A 24,269-nucleotide genomic window follows, 5' to 3' on the forward strand; every position below is an offset into this window, starting at 1 on the left:
TCACTTAATACAGGAGCTGCACATGCCGCTGACGCTGCCCGTGATGCAGAGGCTGTGCACTGGGAGGAAGCAGGCGCCCCCGGGAGAGGCGGGCAGAGGCAGGGAAGGGGGAAAGGGCGTGAGGCGCCTCGCCCTTGGTGGGGCCGCCCGCCCCGCCCCGCCCCGCCACGCCCCGCCCGCGCCCCCTGCCCCGCGGGCCGAAGCCGCCCGGGCTTGCTCCGGTCCCCGAGCCCCGGGAACCAACTCTCCCGGTCTCGGAAAACAATCGATGCAAACTTCAATACCGCGTTTAGTTTACGGGGAGGCCGGCTGGGGAGGTGCCGCCGCGCCCGCCCGCCCGGCGGAGAACGAGCGAGCCGCAGCCTCCACCTGCCCGGCCGCCCGCTCCGCCCCTCGGCGGCGCACCTGTGACAGGTGTGCAGGTGCCTCACGCAGCCCCAGCCGCCGGGCGCGCCCGCCGCCCGCCGCCCGCCGCCCCCGCCCCCGACAGCCCGGGCCCCCGGCCCCCGGCCCCCGACCCCCCGCCCCGCCCCGCCCCCCCTCCCGGAGCCCCCGGCCCCCGCCCCCGCCAGGCCGCCCCCGCCAGGCCGCCCCCGCCCCCGCCCCGCGCCCCCCGCGGCCGCGCCCGCTCGCCGCTCGCACTCACGTAGCGCCTCAACTTCTTCTCGGGGGGCGACTTCCTCAGCCAGCCGGTGCACACCACGTCGCCGCCGCCGCTCATGCTGCCGGCCGCCGGGAGCCCGCCGCGGGGTCGGCCGGACGAGGGCGCGGGCGCGGGCCGCTGGGTCAGCCGGCAGGCGGTGCGCAGCTCCGGGAGGGGAGGGGACGGGAGGGGACGGGAGGGGAGGGGACGGGAGGGGAGGGGCGCCGGCGGCCGCGGGGTGAGGACGAGGACGGGGACGGGGACGGGGACGAGGACGAGGACGAGGCGGCGCGGGCCCAGCTGCCCCGCGCGCTCCTGCCCGCCCGCCCCGCGCGCCCCCGCCCCGCGCGCTCCCGGCCCCCGCGCGCCCCCGCCCCGCGCGCTCCCGGCCCCCGCGCGCCCCCGCCGCAGCAGGGAAGAGGGCGGCGCGCGCTCGCCACGCCCCCGGCCGCCGCGCCCCCCTGCGGGCCGCCCCGGGGATGCCGCCGCCGCCGGCCGCTGGGGCCCGCGAGGCCCGGGTGTGCTCCGCCGCAGCCCGCCGCCCGCTGCGCCCCGGGGTCCGGCTTCCCCTCGGCCCCGAGCCCCGCCAGCCGGCGAGGCGGCCGCGCCCCGGGGGGCGGGGGCGGGGGCGGGAAGGGGGCGGGAAGGGGGGGGAGGGGAGGGCGGGGAGGGGGCGGGGCTGCGCGCCCTCCGCCGCCCGGCGGGGTTCCCTGAGGGTCGGCGGGCGGGGGCCCCGGGGCCGCTCGCGTCTCCTCTCCATCCCGAGTCTCAGGTTTCAGCGGGTCCGGTTCTGGCAGAAACGAGGGATCCGCTTCCCAGCAGGAGTTTCATGAACTCTCGCACCCCCTTGGGCGGGAGAAGCAGAGAAGAAAACACACAGTCACGTGCCGGGCGCTTTTACCCGCCTTGTTTACACGGTTGCCCCCACGAGTCTACGGATCGGGCCCGCCGCGGGACTCCGGTCCTGCCCGTAGCCCGCAGTCAGTCCCTAAGCCTGTGCGACGGAGAGGCGAGTTTCTAGGCCGGGGCCGGGGCCGGGGCCGGGGCCGGGGCGCGGGCTTGCTCATCTGCTATTTAAAGTGGGATGATTGCTTTAGTGTCTGCACATCGACGTGGGGGCCTCTTATTACCAGGAAATAAAGTCCAGCTGGCTCCCCGCATTGCCTCTGGGAAAAAGAATTCAGGAGAAGAAAATTCGTGTGATGTAAAGAATCGAAGCAAAAATGAGTCAGTGTATTCATAGTGATTGGGAAGGCAAGGTGGTGCAGAACGAGAAACTACGGCCAAAACTCCCCCGAGTTCCAACCCGCTGACACAGGTTGTAGAACTTCTCTGGGGCTCCGACGAAAACTGGAATCCAGTGATACTTCTCTGGCCGCGTTGTGACGCGGTTTAACTGAAATACAGTATGTGTACGCACACACTTGAGAACCTCAGTACTTCAGGGGGAGGGTAGAGGGGAAAAAGCACCCCACCTTTGGCCGGGGCTCTCTTTAGTTCGCTAAGTACCTTCAGGAGCGGCGTTCACAGGTAGGTCCTACCCCAGTTTCTCTGAGAATTGGATAGTCTCCCATTTCAGCATAGGGAACTGTGCTGTGGGGCAGATGAGTGGGAGAAACAGCGTCTCACACTTCCCATACAACTTGAGGCGGAGGCTGTTTTGTTCATTTTTCCTGCCTCTGTGCAGCAAAGCTAGTTGTTTCCAAGCTGTTGGACACTGTTCTGGTTTTACAGATCTTGCCTGGGTTGGAGAAAGTTCAGTCTCTTCAGTTTGTAAAAGCTAATCCTTTACTATGTGCTTAGCTCTTCTAAGCGTCCTGAGAGGTCGAGATCAGCTCCCCTGCACCCATCGTTTCATTGACTTTCTTCAGTATCCAGTGTGCTGCTCGAATGAATGTAAAGCCAGAACTGTCAGGATATAGCTGGGACCAGAGCTCCCTTAGCCTTCCAATTTAAAGGGGGGGGGCACTCCTAGAATTATGGCCATTTTAACCTCTGGCTTTAAGTATTTTGAGACCCTGTGAGACAAATATCAAAATATTCAAGTCTGCCAAATCAATCAAGAGGCAGTGACTCCCAACCAAAATAAAGCAACCTTTCTGACTTCATTCACATCTGAGTCATGGTGCCAAGTCTCAGTGATTGCAGTCGGAGAGATCTGCATGGTTGCTTTGCAGCTGAGGTGTATGATGCAAGTCAGGCATACATATGCCTTATCTTTCCTTAGAAGAGTAGTCTTCTAATACAGACCCTTTGATAATTGTATGATTTAAGACAAACCGGGAGCCAGTTCAGAAGTGGTTAGTTGGTGGTTGGGCTGCATCCTGCCAGAAGAAGCTCTTGAGGGTCTTATGTTGTTTTTCAAAAGACTCTCTTCTCCCTGTTATTTATAAATCCATGTTTTGGGCCAATGACAGGAGGGGCCTGAAAGACGACAGAGAGTACAGGTCTTCCTGGCAGTCCAAAAGTGGTGCGTGCCCATGAAACTTCTCAGTAAGCTGAAATGGGGTACAGTGAAGAAGCAATTAACATCTCCTAGAAGTGAAAGTCCTCCTTAAATTTCTTTTGGTGGGCAAAAACAAGTAGTCACGTAGGTCTTTTGTAAAAGTGAAAGGGCATAAGGCGAACTTTTGGATAGTGGGGGAAACTTGTATCAGCTTCAGGAAGTCTTCTCTGAACATACCATTCCTTTCCCAAAAGTTAGAAAAAAAGGCTCTCTTCTTGGGGCTCTCTTGCCCCCCACCCCACCTTTCTCGTGACTTAGCTGCCAGCACCCAGATCAGGCTGCACATAGGAGGCAGGAGTGCTGCTGAGGTCCCTGGCTGCATCCTGGTGTTGTGGCTCAGTCTGAGCCTGAGGTGTGTGCCAGGCCTGGGAACAGCCCTTGGACAGAATGTCCCTGTTTGGGCCTTTACTGAGTCCTCTCCACTCCCTGCTGGTTTTTTTGTTTTGTTTTGTTTGTTTGTTTGTTTGTTTGTTTAATACCCTCTGGTTTTCGCTGGTGGGAAATGGAAAATGATTTAGGAGTGATTTATTTACATGAAGATAGGCGCCATCTATCGGAACCAGTAGGGATGACAGCCCCCCAACCCCAGCCCCCCAAACCTGTGAGGACATGCATCACTAGTCTATAATTTAGGCAATTTTGATGAAAGATCACGGGTATTTCCTGAGGGGAATTAATGACCGGCTGAAAAGAGAGTTTTGGGCCATTAATTCTATATTCTCATTAAATCCTCAGGAAATGGCCATCTTATGGCGAGAGCTTCTCTGGAGGAAGCATTGCAGAGATTAGAGAACTGTATACCTGGGAAGAAAACATGAGCAACAAGGCTCCCCCACTCCCCCCAAGCCTGGGTTCTAAAGGGTGCACTCTGGCTTTGAGTGTCATCGGCAACACCCTGCATCCGTGCTTGTCTGGGAGTTGAGGGTTTGTGGCCAGCGGCAGGTGCATGGCTGATGGAACAGTCCCAGGAACGGGTTGGAAGGGCTGGAAGGAGAGCTGTCCTCAACTGCACACCAGGCTGGCATGATTAATACCACCCACGCCAGGCTTGACGTCAGTGATTGGACCGGGGGTGGGGGATGGATGTTTGTGTCCTAGTCATGCTGCCTTTTCTCCCCTTCAATTTAGTTGACAGGTTAATTTCAGAGCTGAGTGCTGCTTGCCAAGGTCAGTGTGGCCAGCTGAGCCACCTCAGCTGGTGACTTTCAGGACACTGGACTTTCATGAATGTTGAGGTGTGTGCCTCTTTAACCCCTGGATGCTTTGAGCCCATTTGGTTCCATCAAATTACTGTGACCTACTCAAATCAATTTCAGGCATCTGAATGGGACTGAGATCTGAAAGTGGCCTTGCGGGGTGGCTGAAGACCTTACTGGGTTTCTTCCCTGTCTGCAGCTGCTAAAAATCTGAGAGTTATTTGACATTATACCCAGTGGAAGATATTTTGGAAATAAACTTTCTTATAGGGAAAAGTTTGAGCAAGTCCAATTTCCCAATTTCTCCTTTGTAAGAAACTAGAACCTGTGCTAACTGCTTTGGGCCAGCTAGACTTCTGGGACATTTTTGCTAACACTGGTGAGGATGGACCTTCATTGCGTTCACAGATCATGCCGCACAGTTACCGTATTCTCCCAAGAACAAAGATTTGTCACGTCCCTGACAAAGGGCCCTGGTACTCCAGACCATACTTTCCGTGATGGCCCCTTACTCCCTTCAGAGAAAAGTCCTACCTTGAATTAGATCTCGAACATATGTCAAGATTGCTTTCCTTAAAACTCACCATCCCCACTCCTCAGCAGAGTTGTTCGTGTTTTTCTGAATTCACATTGCACCTGTATAAATTGTTATCACGCTATACTGCAAATACTTGGGCAGGGTTGTATCATTCTCACTTTTGTATCCCTGAAGCCTCCCTGTATGGTGACAGGCACACAATGCTCACTGAATGTTGTGAGATGACAAAAACCCAACCTTTAAAGGACGGCACTTGGAAGCTGTGGACTCCTGGAGCATCCAGAAGTCTCTGATCCATCCACACCAGAAAACGATACCTGTGAAGATAGTTACAAGCCAGCTGGAGTGTTTAAATCCACAGGGATTGGCCCATGGGAAGGGCTGAGCAAGTGGAGGTAATCCTACATGGTTTCACTTCTAGAGGTGGTTGAAATTGTTGGGTTGTTTCTAAAACAACGGCTCCTTAGACCTTTTGACTTCTATCTCTAGGTTCCAGAGAGGTTAACTGTTAACCCTGACGCTGCTGGGCAGGCTCCCCAGATGCTCTCCTTTCGGGGACTAAGAATTAAATCATTTGTGGTCTGATATCTGGCCTCATTCTGACAAGTCCGATAGGGGCGTATCACTTAGCTCTTTGTACCCACACACAAAGTAGCAAAGCAGGAGAAATTGTGTTCCCTGAGTCAAAGTGGGTTTCTTCCAACAGGTCACCAGAAATGCCATATTCTTCTGCACCAAATGCATGCAGAGTGGCTTTGCAGATTTGCTAGTTTTTGTTTGTTGGGGATCCAAAGGCCACAGGAGACCATCTCATTTAACTACCAGAGCTATCCCAAATGTCTGTCTGACCCATACAGCCAGTGACATGGTGGTGGTGGTGGCGGCGGTGGCGGCGGCGGCGGCAGTGGCCTCGATTTGTAGTATGTGACAATTTTGAGGGTGCGAACGCTACCCTCCTCACCTCCCTGACCAATTTCAAGCTATGAACTTTATGTGTATAAACACAATTAAGAGATGCTAAGTAATCCATCATTGTTTAGTACTTCCAACATATACAATAGACAAAAACGCCAAGAGCAGAGATAGCAGTGTAGTAAAATAATTAATAACTGGTGAATTTTGGTTATTTATTCCCTTTGTTTTTAATGTAACTTACTTATTGTAAGTTTATGAGTTAATTTCTTAGTAACCTATCATTCATATGCCATAACAGTCACCTTTTAAAGTGTGCATCTCAGTGGTTTCCAGTATATTTACGGAATTGTGCAACCATCATTGCTATCTAATTTCAGACCACTTTCATTACCCCCAAAAGTAACTCCATATTCATTAGCAGTCACTCCTCATTCCCCGAATCCCAACCTCTGGCAGCCACTCATCTACCTTGTCTCTATGGATTTGCAATTCTGCTGGACATTCCATAGGATTCCAATTATATATGGACTCCTGCGTCTGACTTCTTTCACTTCCTATAATGTTTTCAATGTCCATCTGTGTTGTAGCATACATCAGTTCTTCCTTTTTTTTAAGCTGAATAATACCCCAATGACTGAATATACATTTTATTCATTCTTCAGTTGGACATTTCCATTGTTTCCACTTTTTGGCTACCATGAATAATGTTGCTGTGAACATTCATACTTGTATGAGTTTCTGTGTGGACCTGTGTTTTCATAAATATATATATACCTAGGAGTCAAACTGCTGGAACATGGGTTGGGTCTGTGTTTAACTTTTATTTTTAAAGTAATCTCTGCACCCAATGTGGGACTCACACCCGTGACCCTGAGATCAAGAGTCACATGTTCTACTAACTGACAGCCAGGGCTCCTGTGTTTAACTTTTTAAGGAACTGCTGAACTGTTTCCCACGGTGGGTTACACCATTTTACATAACCAGCAATGTATGAAAGTTCCAATTTGTCTTCATCTTCTCCAATACTTGTTAATTTCCATTTTAAATTATTTTAATAATGCCCCCTTTTATTTAACAAGCTTGCAGAATTTTTCACCACAATCTGGTCTCATGGGCTAGTATGAGCCAGTCTTAGCGTCGTGTACAGCCTACCACAGAAAGTCCCACCATCCTTCTCTGTAGTAGTAAGTTCCACTTCTTTTTTGCTGACAAGAGCAATACTCAATAGATTTACGTTTCCTTCTTCTTACATCCTTCCTATAGAAAACCAAAACCTTAAAAGGTCTGAGGTTTTCTTCTATTTTGGAATTAATAAGAGTTTTGAGTATCTGGAGTATCACAAAGTTTTCAACTCCCACCAGGCACTCTGGGAAGAACAGAGTGTTTTCCTCCTACATTTGTGTTGAGAAACAAAAATAAAAAACAAAATGTATCTTCCTGACACCCAGATAGATCTTCTGGATGAGCTCTCAAGCAGTTGCTTCAACAGGGCAAACAGCTGTGGTCTGTTTCAACATAATTTGATGTAATCAGGGTTAATTTTGATGATGCAGTGACTCTGAAGACTGTTTTTTAACTGGATTACTGTTGGGTCAACAATCATGTGGTATTACACTTAGTGGCTGAAACAAAAGCCAGAATTAAAACGGCTTCCCCCCCCCCAGCCCCTTCTAAATGACAGCCCCACTGGGATTAGGAGTTATGAGGCGCATTTAACACAATTAACTAAAAAAGGAAAGTCAGTTGCAGTCAAATTACATGCAAGCTTCTTCAAGGTCCAGGGTGTTGACTGGAAAAGAGCTGGAAACTTATTTGTTGGCGTTTTCTTTTCCTAGAGTGATTAGAAATATGTTAGCAGTAATCATTGTAACTTAACATTGTCGTTACATTCTAGGAAAAAGCCCTAAGATTTTCTTCAAAAACATTTTCCTGAACCAAATGATGATTTTAGCAGTCCACAGTTCCCTGTTTTCCATGCATGTTTTCAAAATGATGATTGTGAGCGAGGACTCAATTCAGGGTGCGGCGTGCCAGAGCTGAATGAATGTGGTACATACAAAGGTCTACACACATTTGGAACTGTCTCTGAAGGGCAAAATACGGAATCTTACTTTCATTGTTTATGGCCAGCCAGTAGCAGGGTCTAGGTTGCTCTAGGCACACACGCTTTTTTTTTTTTAATTTAGTCTCTTACAGTTTTCAGTTTTGGCTAGTCTGAAGCACAGCAAAGGCTCATGACAAAAGCCATTCTTAACACAGTTCTGGAAAGAATCTTCAAAAATAGATGTCTTGCAAAGCTGCCAAATGTATTGGTTCTTCAAAACCACTCTAATCCAATTTGGTAGTTCAAAAAAGGTCTGATATTTGTCCAATCCCCTCTGTAAATAAGCCTCCATTCATTTTTCTGTTTTTGTGACTTTGGGTATCAAGAAACTTGAAAAGCAGTCATTCACCCTCCTATGGCATCTTATTTCTTAGAAATTTCTCAGGAATATATGGATATGACTAAAAGATGCTCAGACTACAAAACAAAAAGAGTAATGAGAATTCTTTCTATAAGTCAGATAGTGTACGTTTTCTTTTCAGTGGTAAAGGCAGTTTTAAATTTGCTTAAGCCCAAATAGGAAATTTATTGGTAAGAAAAATGAATTATATCCCATGGAACCCAAGAAAAAGTTGAATAATCTGGCCTCAGGAAGGCTGGCAATCGAAAACTATATATAGCAAAAACTAGGCCGCCAGTTTGTATGTGTGTGTCTGTCTCTTTCACAGGCCATATGGTTTTTCATCTCTGAACATGTGCCTTCATTTCTTTCTCTCTGTAGACTGCCTTCTCTGTCTCTTTTTTTTTTTTAATTTTATTTTTATTTTATGATAGTCACAGTGAGAGAGAGAGGCAGAGACATAGGCAGAGGGAGAAGCAGGCTCCATGCACCGGGAGCCCGATGTGGGATTCGATCCCGGGTCTCCAAGATCGCGCCCTGGGCCAAAGGCAGGCGCCAAACCGCTGCGCCACCCAGGGATCCCGCCTTCTCTGTCTCTTGAGGCACATGGTTGCCCTACATCTTGTAAATTTACATATTCCTGGCTCAAGCAACCAGTCCAGATTCTCTGGTGTTCTCAACCCCATTTTTCCAAGAGAAAATGAAACTGGCCCATTTTGGTCCAGGTGTCCACCCCTTATCCACTCAGGAAGGGAGCTCCTGTTCCCCGTCTGTCTGCTGGGGATCCACTGGCTAAGATGGGATGGGGGGAACTCTCAGAGGAGGAATTGGTTTGATAACTAAGTTGACACCTCGAGAAGTATTTAAGAGGCATGAAAACCAATCTTGGTCCTTTCAGGACATAGCCAGTACCTATCATTTGAAATTTCAGCCAGCTGGAACCGATACTGTAAAATCTTAGGTTTTGCTTGTTTTGGGGTGCCCCAGAGGGATGCAGAGAGTTACCATTAATTCGCATTTGCTGAACTAATGATGTAAGCTACTTCAATTTGGAGGCAAGAAGCTTGTCTAGATTTGGAGAGCAAGGCAGAGAATATGAACTGAAAATCTGAGCAACTCTAAGTTCATCTGGGACTTGTTTCTGAATTTCTTCTATCAATCAAATACATCATTCATCATTTACTGAGCACCTGTAGAGCAAGGTTCTTGAGAAGTCTATTAAGTTACCATACTCCAGAAGCAATGCCAGGAGAGGTGCCCCAGAAGTTCAGCTTCAGTAATAGCTCCTAAGGACAAATTACTAGCTGAACTCACATACTTTTGACTCCTGACTCTTTGTTTCTATTCAGGCAGTGGCTCCAGAGTTGGGATTTTTATGCTGAAAGGGCAGGTTTAAAAATTTATGAAATATTTCAGACACATAAAGAGGGAAAAGACAGCTGAGGAATTACTTTTTAAGGAATATTTTCCTTTGGTCTGATGAACATATTTCCTCTTTTTTGGGGGGACACCTCAATGACAGTTAATTCATTCAAGAGTTATTTGGTGAGTACCCACTATATGCCTGATACTCTCCAAGGTATTGCAGATACAAAGATGGATGCAGTCTCCTCTGTGTTACAGAGCTCTTGTTCTGGCAGAGAAGACAAATGACAGTTTAAGATGGCCAGTATTTGCATATCGTGCTGAGGGAGCATAATGAAGAGAGCCTGGCAGCCATTGTCCAACCACTGGTATCTTGAAGTACAAGTAATATAAACATGTGAAAATGTAGAAATCCTAGCTGCATTTTAGAGTGTCACTCTTCTTGAAATAAAGCCTCATAATCTCAGACAGTGTGATCAAGGTTGTAATACTTTGATTCTGGGTGACTAAGAGGTGACAGGTGTGTAGACTGAGAAAGCTACCCAAACCCATTCACAGGCATGTCGAGACAAGTAGTGCTGTGTCAGAATGCAGGGTGTACTCTAATTCCACTGGCAGGACAGGAATCTGTTGAGTGCTGCTAACTCACTGGAAGAAAGTTAATCAAGAGCTAAATGACAGTCAATCAAGCACCAAAACACCAAAGTTTCCACATATGATAATTTTGTAGTTCTTGATCAATGAATAGACCACTTCTGAGTTTTCTGAGAAACATTAACCATACATAAGAGCCTTCCAGAACAAATTAGTGAGGCAGATATGCTTGTTTCAATAAAATGGACATACCTGGTTGGGGGGTCAGCTGGAGAAAGGAAGAGGAAGAATCTGGATGTTGATATATTACTGGGTATAGGAAGAATCAGAGTGGCAGAAAAACACATGCATGGAGAAAAAAACCAAACATGGGTGAGGTAGTGGACAAAAAAGGGAGGAAGAGATCTAGGTCAAGAGGTGTGGTAGGCTTCATGCTACATGGGTTTAAGAGTAATATCACTCTATGAGCTGGCTTTCCCTCCTTGGTACAGAGGGATAAAAACCAGCTCAAAGATGCGGGCAGAAACATAGTATGTTCCTTAGTGAGCATATTTGTGCAATTATTATCTTTTACTGTAAAAATTTTAAAGCGTCACTGAAGCTTTCTCACAGTATGGAAATAAGCCGCCTACATTAGGATCACGCAGGGTCACTATTTGGGAAGTACAAACTGTGGGCCATTCCATCTACTGAATCAGACTTCCTAGGGTAGGACAGATAATCTGAATTTTTTAATAAGCTCCCCCTGTGATTCCTATTCACAGTAAACTCTGGCAAAGACTGGAGTCCCTAAGGCAAGAAGCATGTCCTATTTATCTCTGTATATGCAATCTTGCACTGGACCTGGGCACAGTGAGTGCTCAGTAAGTTTATTGAACTGAATATACCAACGAGGTTTTGAAAAAAAAAAAGTTGCTCAGTTCCAATGCTCTGAAACAGTTGATCTCATTTTTCCCCCATACGCTTTTTGTCCATGTATACAGATTTTACACTATTGTAGTTACAAACTACAATTTGACATTTTTTTCAACATATTTTCTCCTATAATTTTTAATGGCTATAAATATTTCATTCAGCATGCAATAAACATCTTAGTTCATACAGATTTTTTTGAGTTTTGAAAAGGTTTCCCCCTTAGGAGATCTTATGAAGTTTGTGCAGTTTATTTTTATTATTTTTTAAAGATTTTATTTATTTATTCATCAGAGAGAGAGAGAGAGAGAGAGAGAGAGAGAGAGAGAGAGGCAGAGACACAGGCAGAGGGAGAAGCAGGCTCCATGCAGGGAGCCTGACGTGGGACTCGATCCCGGGTCTCCAGGATCACGCCCTGGGCTGAAGGCGGCGCTAAACAGCTGAGCCACCAGGGCTGCCCATTTGTGCAGTTTATGAAACCCTTCTACATGCCTTCATTGTTTCTCACAGCATTTTGTAAGATAAGGACTACCCTCATCCCGCAGATGCCTATCCAAACCCACAGGTAAAATAACTTGCTCAAGGTCCCACTGTTCAAAAGTAGAACGTCAACACTTAAATCAGAGTCCTCTCTCCCTCTCTAATGTGCTTTCCAAGACACTGAACATGCACCACATTTTCTGGCAGGAACTTGACCCAACAGTTTCCTGATGTAAAACCTGTAGTGCAGAATGTGAAAGACGGAAATTACACTTAAAGGGATCATCGGTCAGCTATATCTTAACTGAACAGGAATGAGCTCCTGCCTTTTGGGGCACTGCAAAGAAAATGCATATTAATGGAAGTCTTCAGTGAAAAAACTTACTGTTCTTCAACAACAAATGTGCGTATAACCCAAATCCATTACTGCGATCCTCAAATGGAAGGGGCTGGGACTGCCCTGAACACTGTGAGGCTGCAATTAGGATTCGTCAGCAATTATTACACATACAGGCTGAAGAACGTTACTACAGGCTGCAAGACAGCTGGCAAGGAGGCATTGGAGACTTTGAAGCTCTTCTAATACCAAAACTGGTATCAGACCGTACTTGCATAGCAGCTGGGTGGACAGTGGAGGGAAGCATTCCTCTGCCAAGAAAAAGGCCCATTTTAAGGATAACAATGCCTGATGAATAATCTAGTGGGGTACAGTCCTTCAGAGAAGGGCAGATTGTCCATCTGAGCAGTTACAGAGATTCTATCCTGGAGAACAGAAGGCTGGGGAAAAGAAACGGTGTTGCTGTGTTTCTGGCTTACTACACTTGCTATAGAGAGGCAGGTTTCTGTACTATTAGGTCAGAGTTCTCCAAGCATAGAAAAAGTTCTATCTTAGGGAGAAAGCTCCTACTCATTGAAGGGATAGTGAGTGGGTAAACTACCAGGACCTGGGAAAATACAGGGGAGGATAGGTTACACATCATAGACAAGGGGAAGAAAGATCTCTAAGAGATTTTTCAAATCCAGGATCCTACAAAAACAGCAAAGCAGTTACTATTCAGCCAGCGTGCAGAGACTGTAAGTCAAAGAGTCACAGCTGCAAATGGCCCACATTCTGAAAAATACAGTTCTAGCTGTATTTTGCAGAAATAAATAAATTCATTTTAAAAAATGAGACATAGCAAGCTTTAGCACACTGCTGGGTCCAGGACCTTTTATTCCATTGTCAGTGTTTCTCTTTACTAGAATGCATTTGAACTCAATTGTCATTTCCCAGCACACTCTTAAATCTCTTCTCCTTGTGTAAAACAAGGAAATCAGAGGCCAAAGTGTGTGTTTTGCAACATGTCCACTAAACTCTGGGGCTGAAGATACAAAATTCTTTGGTTACTACAGACCTCTGGGCTTTCAGTTTCTCTGCAGGCTAAGAGTGGTGAGCTTTATTTGCAGTCTTACTCTCCTCAGATACCAGGAATCCCTAATAACCAATCCTCATAACAAATAAACTAATCTTTTATTAAATCAAATGAATTTGGAGCATGGTAAGCTACAAAAGAACAAAATCCAGAATACACTGTGAATACATTAAAACATTTTGTAAACTGTAAAGCGATGTTCAAATGGTAGCAATTATGAACAATAAAGGAGGCAGCATAAAGTTACTGAACAGTCAGGAGCTATGTTAATTCAACAGCTGCCTGAATGACAGTTTAAGAAACACAAAAACTCCTGCCTTCTTCACAAAGTTCCTCTAGAAACTCCCACACAGTGTGCTAATAATGGCTGTAAATTCACTGGACTCCCAATCAGACTGCCTAAGAGCTAACTGGGGCCTTAGCTACTCAGAGGGGTAATCCAGGGCTCCTGGTAATGGCAAAAAGTCTAGGGTTTCTGGAGGTGTGTTGACTATGATCTAACAAGATGCGTCTTATGGAAGTCCTATTAATCATTTTGGTGTAGGTTAAGATTATTTTTTGTCCTTAGTGCTTTTTCTTTTAATTTGGACTCTACACTGGGAAGAAACTACCATCAGATATTACTCCCACCTGTTTTCTTTTTATTATACATACTTTAGATTGCAGACTGAATACAAATATTGATCAGAAGCCAAAAAGCCCCACACATTTCTTATCAATTCAATCCAGGCCAATCTGTCTTTCAACTCTGCATTTTTATGTTCTTGCCTCACCACTTACTAAAATAAATATATGAATAAATAGCAATCCAATCCAAATAAGCATCTTTCATCTATAATTATCTGAAACAAGAGGTTTAAAGAAGAGTAGAGTTAATCTATCTCACCAATTGCATCTTCAATGCCTGTCCAGTCATGCTTGAATGTCTAGATTCAATTTATAGAGACTATGAATGTATAACATTGTAGAGGGGTGCTTCTGCCAGATCCTGTCTGAGAGGGACAAAAGGTCAAACAGTTCCTTTGCTGTTGTGTGACAGTTAGTCTCTGGGCTGGGTCAGAGGGTGGGAGAGTTATGTCTAGATCTGGAATGGATCACTCACACAATTAAGTTCTTGTCAGACCAAAAAAGAAAAAAAAAAAAAAAAAAAAAAAAGACAGCACAACTTCCCCAGGCAAGAGGACAGCCAGATGGAAAGTAACTATTTTTCTCCACCTACTTCAAAATTTGAAATGAGAATGGAAATTAATGATGGAAAAACCATTTCAAAGTTTCAAAATACTCTCTTTCTTGGGTGGCTGGGGTTACTATTTTGAGGTGATGTTTGGAAATCTTGGGAAAACAGAATCTCATTTTTCCCTCATTGGAAACTGGTTATTCAAATAAAGACACCCTCAAATCACCTTTTCTCTCACAAAGTCCTTTAAGAATATTATTATAGTAGAGGCAGTCCTCAACTATTAAATCTATACTTCTATTCATTATACAGAATTATATGATGCTGTTTATCTGTAGAATTTGGATATTTATATACACCAGTTGACAGATGGACATTTTAAAGTTTCTTTCCTGCTGTTGCTGCTTAGTTCTGGCATTTTCATCTTTGTCTAATACTAGTATTTGTTGTTCAATTACTGGTAAAATAAAAGTATTGAGCCAAAGATGCAAATTTTGAGGCTTGTTATGAGTGGCAAGTGTTTGGCTTCAACCAGATATCTGTTCTGTGATCAATTGCAGAGGAAAAGAATAAGTAAGTATGAAAGTTGGGAAATATACTGCTGAAGATTATGGAAAAGGCGAGGAACAATGTTTATTTGAGAAGGACCTTCTCTCATCCCACCCCATACATATACAATGAACATACTGAAGTCTATCATAAAACTTTCAGTGATTTAACTTCACTGTCCATTTTTGGGAGATGTAGTGGGTACTAAAAATGTAAAGGTTAGACTCTAAATCAATTATTATTAGTGACTATCTGTAGCACAAATTCCTGAAAGATCAAGAGACAGAAGAAGAATCCTTAGAGTTGATGCACTTGGAAACAACAATTCTGCAGGTGACATAAATGGAGGGCACAAAGATGACCCTGCCTGATTAGTGCTACACAGTGACATCAATGGTGGCACTGAGATGGGAACCTGGGGTTTCTCTGATTCATGATTCTTTATATCACTGTTACTTAGGATGTAATGTTAACATTAGAATTCTATCTGGTTCTTCAAGAATCACTGGAGACATGATTCCTGATAGCCTCAGAAAATATTAGTGCCTCCAGGTTGGGGGCCTGTGAGTGTGATTCTCATGCCACAAGATTAATACAGCATCAAGACCTGAGTGTCAAATCAATACTGATTGATCCTGCAAATGTTTTAGAATGGTTTTTGCATTTATCTCCCAGGTCTAAGGTTAAAGATCACCTGTTCAGAGATGCCTTCTCTAGCAACCTTATCTGTGCCTGCCCTGCTCTTTATAAAATTTTATAGCTTACATCATATTTTGAAATAAAAGATTTGTTTGCTTACTGATTGTGTATCTTCTCGAATAGAATGTAAACTCCATGAAGGCAAGGGTCATTTCTGTTTTGTTCATTATCATTTATTTAGCATCCAGCCATTGTTGGCATATAGAATAAGCTCAAATAGTATTTGTCAAACAAACAAATGAATTTATCTTTAATTCATGATTGAGGCAAGCCTTATGAAAGCCCTAATTACCTCTTTGTACTATCATAAACTTGGTATCTAAGCCCAGGGGATTAAAGTTTTAGGAAAGTAGATTTTAGCTCAGCAAAAGCTACCAATTAGATGCAGAAATGGAATGAGCTAGTTTGTGGGATACTGAGCACTTTGCCAAGAAGAGAGGCTGCCCAGGTGTACAGGATCTCTCTGCATCAGGCAGAAGTTTGGTCATGAGAACATCTCAGTAACTTCTGTGATTTCCAGCTCTAAGGTTCTGCAGTTCTTTTCAGTTGTTTGCTTTGAGTTAGAATAAAATAAAGTACATATACAAAGTCATTAGGAAATAACCTAAGATAAATTATCTAATGAGACAGAGAAAATTGATTATTCAGGTATGCCTGCCGTTTACCATCATTTGATACATACAAACTCTACTGAGTATACAACTTTGCTCTAAGTCCATAGGTATGTAACTCAATAAGGACTAAAAGAGTTAAAAACAATTTGTGTAGCATTTCACAGTTTTAAACACACATATACACACACTTTCATATAATTGTTATATCAACTCTGAGGAAAATGATGTATGAGCTCATACAGAGTAAGTGGCTTGTCCAAAAACATACACATAAAGTGCTACAATTGTCAGGTCTCAACTCCCAAATCAGCAATCCTCTCAATAACTAATAATAAAAGTAACAATGTTACTTTTTTTTTTAAAGATTTTATTTATTTATTCATGTGATAGACAGAAAGAGACAAAGACATAGGCAGAGGGAGAAGCAGGCTCCACGCAGGGAGCCCAACATGGGACTCGATCCCAGACTCCAGGATCACACCCTGGGCTGAAGGCAGGCGCTAAACTGCTGAGTCACCCAGACGTCCGACAATGTTACTTATTGAATCCCAAATTACCCATCCTTTAGGTTTAGCTATATTTGTATCATCATCTTGCAATGAAAATACTTTTCTTCCAAATTTCATTGGGAAAAGGCCAAGTGGAATTTAAAAATTTAGCTGTATTTTTCTTTCATAGGTAAAAAAATCTATTTTATTATCAGGGAAGTTATAAACATCTATTATAAACAAATTATAACAACAGTCGTTAGTTTAGATAATTAATACATCTCATTCATTTTTATAATTAAAGATCAACAGTTATTAAATGTGACTGTTTTCACCCAGTCTGATGAAAGATTTCAATTCAGAATAGTAACTTAAGGACCCCTATAGGAATATTTTTTTCTGTGATGTCTAGTAAGTTGATGAAAATAAGATGGGCATTTATCATAGGTTAAATGGCACGTGAGAAATGATCCAAAAAACATTCTTTTTAGCTACAAGTGTTTCTCAAAGGTCACAGAAGGCAGTGATCTAATGATTAAAGACAAATTAAAATACCATCTCATCATGTCTTGAGAGTTTGAAAAGACCTTTCAGACTATGGTTCAGTCTCTTCATTTCTTCTTACTTCACATAATAGATTTGAGATGCTACCTGCTACAAGTACCTCTTCTTGAGGGAGTTCATCTTCCCATGAAATGCTCTCAACTTTCTAGGAAAATTATGATCAGTTCTATTTTTCATATGCTCTATCTTATGGCATGACAATTACATACTGAAACCTTCTGCATTTCTAAAATTCAAACATGCATTCTCCTGTATGCATATTCACATGCAGTACGTCTGGCACAGGTTAATTTTCCTTAACCAGTCTTCCGGCTATAAAATACATGAATGAGTAAATCTTGGAAAAGGGATAACATCTTTGATATTGTCAATTCCCAAGATGCACTGGAGATAGCGTTCAAATCCCATCCCAAAACCTCCATGGGGAACAGATCCAAATCGACGGAGGTCCAGGTACCTGATTTTGAAAAACAGAGAATCCTCATCTATAGATGCTGCGCTGAATCAGACGTCGTGACAGGATTTTGTTTCAAAAGTATTCTGCAACGATTTGTTATTATTCACATCATCATGGTAAACAAATCTTTTCCTTCCAAGGACAGGTGAAGGACACAGAAAAGTTAAAATGATCTGTTGAAGGTTTACTCAAACAGCAGCAAATTCTGTCATGCATTAATGGGCTTTGGTCACTTGATCCTTTTTAAGTCATTTATGGACTTACATACAGAAAACCTGCCTCACAAAGTTACAAAAAATGTTAATTTTCTTGAAAATGCATTCTACTTCTATGTCTTAATATGTTAATGCTTTTTTCTTACTAAAATCATGTTGTTTAATACACATAGGAGAGTGAAGGGTTTTGCTTGATAAATCATAAAAGGATGCCCCTACTTGATTAGACTATGAGCTCTATAAAGGGCAGGAACTGTGTCCTATTCAACCTTTTATCTCCAGGGTCTGCTCTAGAGTAGATGCTTTACTAACTCTATGACAATTTATTGTTTGAAGGCACAAAAATATACTCTTGAATGCTAGAGTGAAATTTCCAGTTCTGTGCTTCAAACCTAGTGGAATAAGTCCAGAGTCATTTTTCTGGAAGGCTAGATAGGCTCTGAAGCTTTGTTTATACTCATTCAATTCCCATTTGAGATCCCATGGCTAGAAAATGGTACAGTCATGATTTGAATTCAGAATTCAACACACCAGACTGTAATAAATGTATTTCACTAAAGGAAGAGGAGGAAGACTTTGTAAGTATTTTTACTATGTCATTTGGTGGGGGAATTCTTTAGTTATACAATATTGATTAAAAGCAAGTTATGGCTTCTTCTTTTTTCTTTTTTTAAAGATTTATTTATTTATTCATGAGAGACACAGAGAGACAGAGGCAGAGAGATAGGCAGAGGGAGAAGCAGGTTCCCTGCAAGGAACCCAATGGGGGACTCAATCCTGATTCCAGGATCACGCCTTGAGCCGAAGGCAGATTCTCCGAGCCACCCAGGCGTCCCAGTTATAGCTTCTTGAATAATTTGTAAAATCAGTTCTAGAATAAAACTTAAGTGCCATAGCTAGTACTCATATGGCTTTTCAAGAATAAAAACTATCACAGGTTGCCTTGGTGGCTCAGTGGGCTAAGCGTCTGTCTTTGTCTAGGGTCATGATATGGGGGTTCTGGGATTAAGCCCTGCGCTGGGGTCTTTATGCTCAATAAGGAGTCTGCTTCTCTTTCTCTGTTCCCCCTCATGCTCGCTCGCTCTCACTCTCTCAAATAAATAAATAAATAAATAAAATAAAAAAAAGACTATCACTTATTTCCCCACTATTAATAATAATGACCACATGTATCAGTATTTTAGACAAGTAAGATTGAATACTTATCTTTCTAAAAGATGAATTGCAACAAGGTGAATTACAATTAAGTGAGGGATCAATAAATAGGATATCTAGTATAAAACTTCAGATTATTAAGAACTATCAGGAATAATGGAAGAAGCACAATCTTGAGTAAATGAAATATTTTGTAGCTGAATTAACTTTTAAGTTTATAAGGCATGAGGACAGGATATACTTTCATTTACTGAGAAAATGAGATGAAAGGCCTATCAAACCACCTGCCATAAATATCTGCAGGATCTGGGCTGGCTGCTAGAAGTCCAGCAATAGCTTTAGCTATCTCTAAATTTCTCATACGTCAATGTATACACGGGCATACATGTCTGGAAAATGAATTCAGCAGATGGATTCAGTCTATAGCATTTTTCTTGCCTTTGCTTTGATATATAGACAAAATCCACTTATAAAAAACAAGTTTTTGAACATATATGCATTTGTTGGATTTTTTATTTTTGATTGTTGTTAAATTGATTCTAAGGTAGCCAGACTGTAGAAGAGATGGTATGAAATTTGTGGAACTAGTTATAAATGTGACTTACATTTGGCATGTAGAAATAGGAAGTGAGTAAATTTTCTGACACTTGGGGTGGCTACTCACAGTGGAATGGAACACTAGTAGAGACTACAAACTTGAAGATTTCTAAATCCCTTCCACCTTTAAAATATTATATGATTACCAGATAAAGGGAAGCAGATTCAAATACTAGATATTTTTATTTAGAAATTTTAAAAGTTTGAAAACTTTAGCTGGGACAAGAATAGTACTGGAATGGTTAATAAAGACTAAAAAGGCCTAAACTTATTTAACCAACAATTAGAATTTGTGATCTAGCTAGTTTTTCCCCACTATGAAGATTATCTTGTAGGCAGACAAAAACAGGCAAATGCATAAGCTTGCTTGGTTAGGTTCATCTACCTAATAAGGCTGAGAACAAAAGAAAGAAAAGGAAAAGCAACTGAAAAGAAACTGAGGTTCCATTCTAGGTAGATACTTAACCTACATTGTTTCATTTTATCCTCACAATAATCCTGTTAAGTAGATACTATTATTCCATTTCACAGCCAAGAAAACCAAGACTTGGAGAGATTTAAGTATGCCTAAGGTCACTACTGGTATATAATAAGGCATTCAAAGGTCATGACCTGAACGTAATTTTAGGCTTTGGCATTTCTATAATCTAGCTCTTCCATTATCAAAAGTAGGGTGTGTAATTTGACTCTTCCTTCTTCTGAGGATAGCAAACGAATTAAGAATACTAATAATTAATATGAAGGAATGCTACTATAAAAATATAATTACATAATTTGTATATATCGAAAAGTACTTGAAGAAAGGGTCTGCAGAAAGAAAATCAGAACACTTTTGGAGATGTAAATGTATGAATACAGACAAGTGATCTTCCCTCTATGCAGCTTAGATTTCTATAGATTTTAGGGATCATTTAGCTCAAACCCCAGTTTCACACAGAGAGAAACTGAAGCTAAAAAGATAGGAACAAAGCCTCAGCTCTATGCTTCTGTGTGGTTTTAAGTTAGTTAGTATCTCTCAGCCTTAGGTCTGGAGGGGTAATAAAAAAGAGATGAAAATAGTACCTAACTCACAAGGTGCTATAATAATTACATTAGAAAATATACATTCAGGGGTGCCTGGATGGCTCACTTGGTTGAGGGCCTGGCTCTTGATTTTGGCTCAGGTCATGATCTCAGGGTCCTGGGATTGAGCCTCTCATCCGGCTCCATGCTCAGTGGGGAGGCTGCTTGGGATTCTCTCTCTCCCTCTGCCTCTCTCCTGGTTTGCGTTCTCTCTTTCTCTCAAATAAATCAGTAAATCTTTTAAAAAAATACATTAAAATTTTAACACAGTTATGTGGCACACAATAAGTAATAAATAAAAGGCAGCCTATATTATTACTATTTTTCCAGCACTAAAAGGGAATAAGTAATCTTCTGAGAACCTACCTATTCATTCTTAATACTCTTCCACAGTGCTTAGGGAATACATATAAAACCTACATAACAATCAGACCAATAGCTAGAATAAGAATGATTAAGGGCCACATTCTTACCATTGGTAGGTTTCTGTTAGTCCTGATCTGTAAGATGAAAGAAACAAAATTCTTTCAAACAATGGCAATAAAACGAAGATACCAACCACCAAACATTTATCCTGGGTTGTGTGCAGTGTTCTTTATAAAGAAGTAGACACAGGAATGCCTGGGTGGCTGAGTCAGTTAAACGTCTGCCTTCAGCTCAGGTCATGGTCCTGGAGTCCTGGGATGGAGCCCCACGTTGGGCTTCCCACTCAGTGGGGAGTTTGCTTCTTCCTCTCTCTCTGTCCTTTCCTCTGCTCAGGTGTGCACTCGCTGTCTCTAATACATAAATCTTTCCCCCCAAAATTTTTTTTTAAGATTTTTTATTTATTTATTCATGAGAGAGAGAGAGAGAGAGAGAGAGGGGCAGAGACACAGGCAGAGGGAGAAGCAGGCTCCATGTAGGGAGTCTGATGTGGGACTCAATCCTGGGACTTCAGGATCACACCCTGAGTCAATGGCAGACACCCAACCACTGATCCACCCAGGCGTCCCCCCCAAAAATTAAAAAAAAAATAAAGAAGTACACACAAAAACCTGTGCTCTCAAAGAACATACAATATGATTGAGAGGCTGACCATTCAGTATGGTTAAGAAAGGTAAGTTAACCAATAGCCCTAGGTATAATCAAGTAAGTGGTACAGACAATAAATGTGATAGAAAGAAAGTATAGTCCAGAGCCCAAAAGAAGAGGTTCATTTCAGATGAGCTTCTTGTTCTATGACATAAGAAAAGCACTGTTACTTAAGGTTGCTGGGAGGTACACACAAGGGACATAAAGACACATTTCATTCTATAGCGTTAATAATATAGATTCTGCCTTCAAAATATGGTTGTAAATTGGTTTTTGTTTTGCCAATGTGAAAAATGTTAATAAAATTTTAAGCTCTTAATACTCATTAAAATTAATTTCAGCCCTTTAACACCTAGCTGGCTCAGTTGGTACACTGTGCAACTCTTGATCTCAGGGTTGTAAGTTTCAGCCCCACATTGGGTGTACAGATTACTTAAAAATAAAAATAAAATGTTATAAAAAATTAATTTCAGCCCTTTAAAAGTATTTAGGATCACAGTGCACCTGAAGTGATAAGGACTATGAAAAAATCAGATATACAGAAAACATGAACCAAAGTCACAGATCCCTGAGACAGGGAAACACATAGAACTATTTCATTAGGAAAGATAAATTTGGATATTATCAGATATTAGGTAAACATGTAATGTTATGAGGAAAGGTTTCCTGAAGGAAGGAAGCAAGCAAAGAAAACAGACCAATTAATCTTTCAACAGATGAGGTTTCTTGCCATGTGTGATTTTTATTGTGCTTCAAAAAAACCCAGAGAATCTTCAAATTCTTTCCATCTAAGGAGTTTGACCTTTACTTCATTTTCATGATTTTCCCAGGACTTTCTTAACAGTATAGTAATAGTAAGGAGTTAGTAATCTAACTAAATAGAGGCCTCTCAGAACGTATTTATTTCCTTTCTTCTTCTGGACCCTAATCAAATAGAGCAGTTCAAATGATTGGATTACAAAACCAAGTTACCCAATAAATTTATAGGTTGGGATTGTGGAAAAGCATAAACTTTTAGCATTTCTCCATTAGGAAAAGAAGCCCTTATAAATGGCTATTTTAACAGGATATTTTCAAACTATTAAGGCTTTTCCAGGTTTCTATGAAATCCAGTATTATCTGGAGAGTAGGAGAGTGGGATTAAGCCTTCAACATGGGAAAAACCTTTTTCTTTTTTTAAAGTCTGGCATAGCAAAAGTGGAAACCATGGAAAACAGAGGTTTATAACTTTGGTTAGTTTAGGAAGTCATTGTGGTTTGTTGGCAGACCGTGCATACATAGGAGTGGTAGTTCAATTAGAAACACGATTCCCTACTTCTCATCTCCAAAACATTTTCTGTGTGTTTATGGATTCGTTTCCTAGGTCTCAAGCAGCAAGTTAAAATGAGTTATTCAAATAGCTTAATCAAGACCCTTACATAGCAGAAAACCTGAGGAAGGAAAAACTGCTTATTCTAAATGTTAGTTTAGTGGATATTTTTAGTATCTTTCTTTCTCCATCTTTATCCTTTCTCTGGTTCAGAGTCTGTCTTTTCTTTATGGCTCTAAAGGAGTCTTAGTTTATGTTCCCAATCATAATTTAGAGTAAATAAAAAAGAACAGAAAGAAGGGGGAAAATGAAGGAAAACCTTTAAGGTTGTCTTCTACCATTAACTTTTTAAAAAGCAATTTCCATAGGGAGAAATAAGCACCAAATAGTGGGCACATGCCACTGTGGCCTTATTTCACATAGCAGTTCCAATCTTTTAAGAAAGGGGAGCTCAGGGAAGTCACATGACAACTTGCTCAAGGCCACAGAGAGTCTGAGATTCAGGTCAGTCAGGCACTGAGGCCCATTTGCTGTTCTTTGTGACTCTGCCAAGACTGCCTTCGAGTGCCCCATCTTCAATTTTTGAATTTTGTTTATGTCTGATCAATACCTGGCCAGTTGCTGCTCTAAGAAATGGTACCGTTCCTCTCTGAGGCTTCCTCCAAAGAGCTCTCCAACTCCAGGAACCAGAAGATCAACAGCAGCAACCTAAAAAGGAAAAAAGTCATGAACAATTTCACATTTTACATTTTCAGGGGATTCCAACAATTGTCAGCATCTCGAGGAAGTGGAACTTTTAACATTTTAACAAGTGGCTATTTAACTGCTTACCAGAATCTTGTTTATGTTATCTGTTTCAAAATCAAATATTTTGTATTATTTTTAGAATACATGATACAGGGGATCCCTGGGTGGCTCAGCGGTTCAGTGCCTGCCTTTGGTCCAGGGTGTGATCCTGGAGTCCCGTGATCAAGTCCCACGTCGGGCTCCATGCATGGAGCCTGCTTCTCCCTCTGCCTGTGTCTCTGCCTCTCTCTCTCTCTCTCTAGGTCTGTGTCTCTCATGAATAAATAAATAAAATATTAAAAAAAAATAATACATGATACACAAATTACAGATGGACAGTTTCCTCTCTTGCACCATATATGCAGTATATTTAACAGAAATATGTTTTAAAGATTTTATTTTTTTATTCATGAGAGACACAGAGAGAGAGAGGCAGAGACATAGGCAGAGGGAGAAGCAGGCTCCCTGTGTGGAGCCTGATGCAGGACTCGATCCCAGGACCCCGGGATCACAACCTGAGC

The 24,269-nt window shown here is 42.6% G+C and overlaps 2 protein-coding genes and 1 long non-coding RNA gene across 8 annotated transcripts in view; 1 reads left to right on the forward strand and 2 right to left on the reverse strand.

The window, feature by feature from the left end:
- Window positions 1-956, reverse strand: part of GAB2 (GRB2 associated binding protein 2) — a 195,998-nt gene extending 195,042 nt beyond the window's left edge. The window contains exon 1 of the mRNA XM_055320402.1: window positions 647-956. Coding sequence (XP_055176377.1) covers window positions 647-721 — 75 coding nt within the window. The 5' untranslated portion in view covers window positions 722-956. The remainder of the gene's footprint in view (window positions 1-646) is intronic.
- LOC129506635 (uncharacterized) overlaps window positions 1-24,269 on the forward strand; it is a 40,323-nt gene that overhangs the window by 2,211 nt on the left and 13,843 nt on the right. The window lies entirely within an intron of this gene.
- Window positions 6,647-24,269, reverse strand: part of NARS2 (asparaginyl-tRNA synthetase 2, mitochondrial) — a 130,284-nt gene continuing 112,661 nt past the window's right edge. The window contains exons 12-14 of one of the 6 annotated variants that reach the window (XM_055320405.1): window positions 23,573-23,670; window positions 21,056-21,082; window positions 6,647-7,629 (exon numbers count right to left, since the gene is read on the reverse strand). In XM_055320405.1, the coding sequence (XP_055176380.1) occupies window positions 7,569-7,629; window positions 21,056-21,082; window positions 23,573-23,670 (186 nt within the window). In that variant the 3' untranslated portion in view covers window positions 6,647-7,568. The other 5 variants (XM_055320408.1, XM_055320406.1, XM_055320403.1 and 2 more) reach the window with 5 other exon arrangements.

The sequence above is a fragment of the Nyctereutes procyonoides genome, unplaced genomic scaffold (genome assembly GCF_905146905.1).
Source record: "Nyctereutes procyonoides isolate TBG_1078 unplaced genomic scaffold, NYPRO_anot_genome, whole genome shotgun sequence".
In the NCBI taxonomy this organism is placed as follows: Eukaryota; Metazoa; Chordata; class Mammalia; order Carnivora; family Canidae; genus Nyctereutes; species Nyctereutes procyonoides.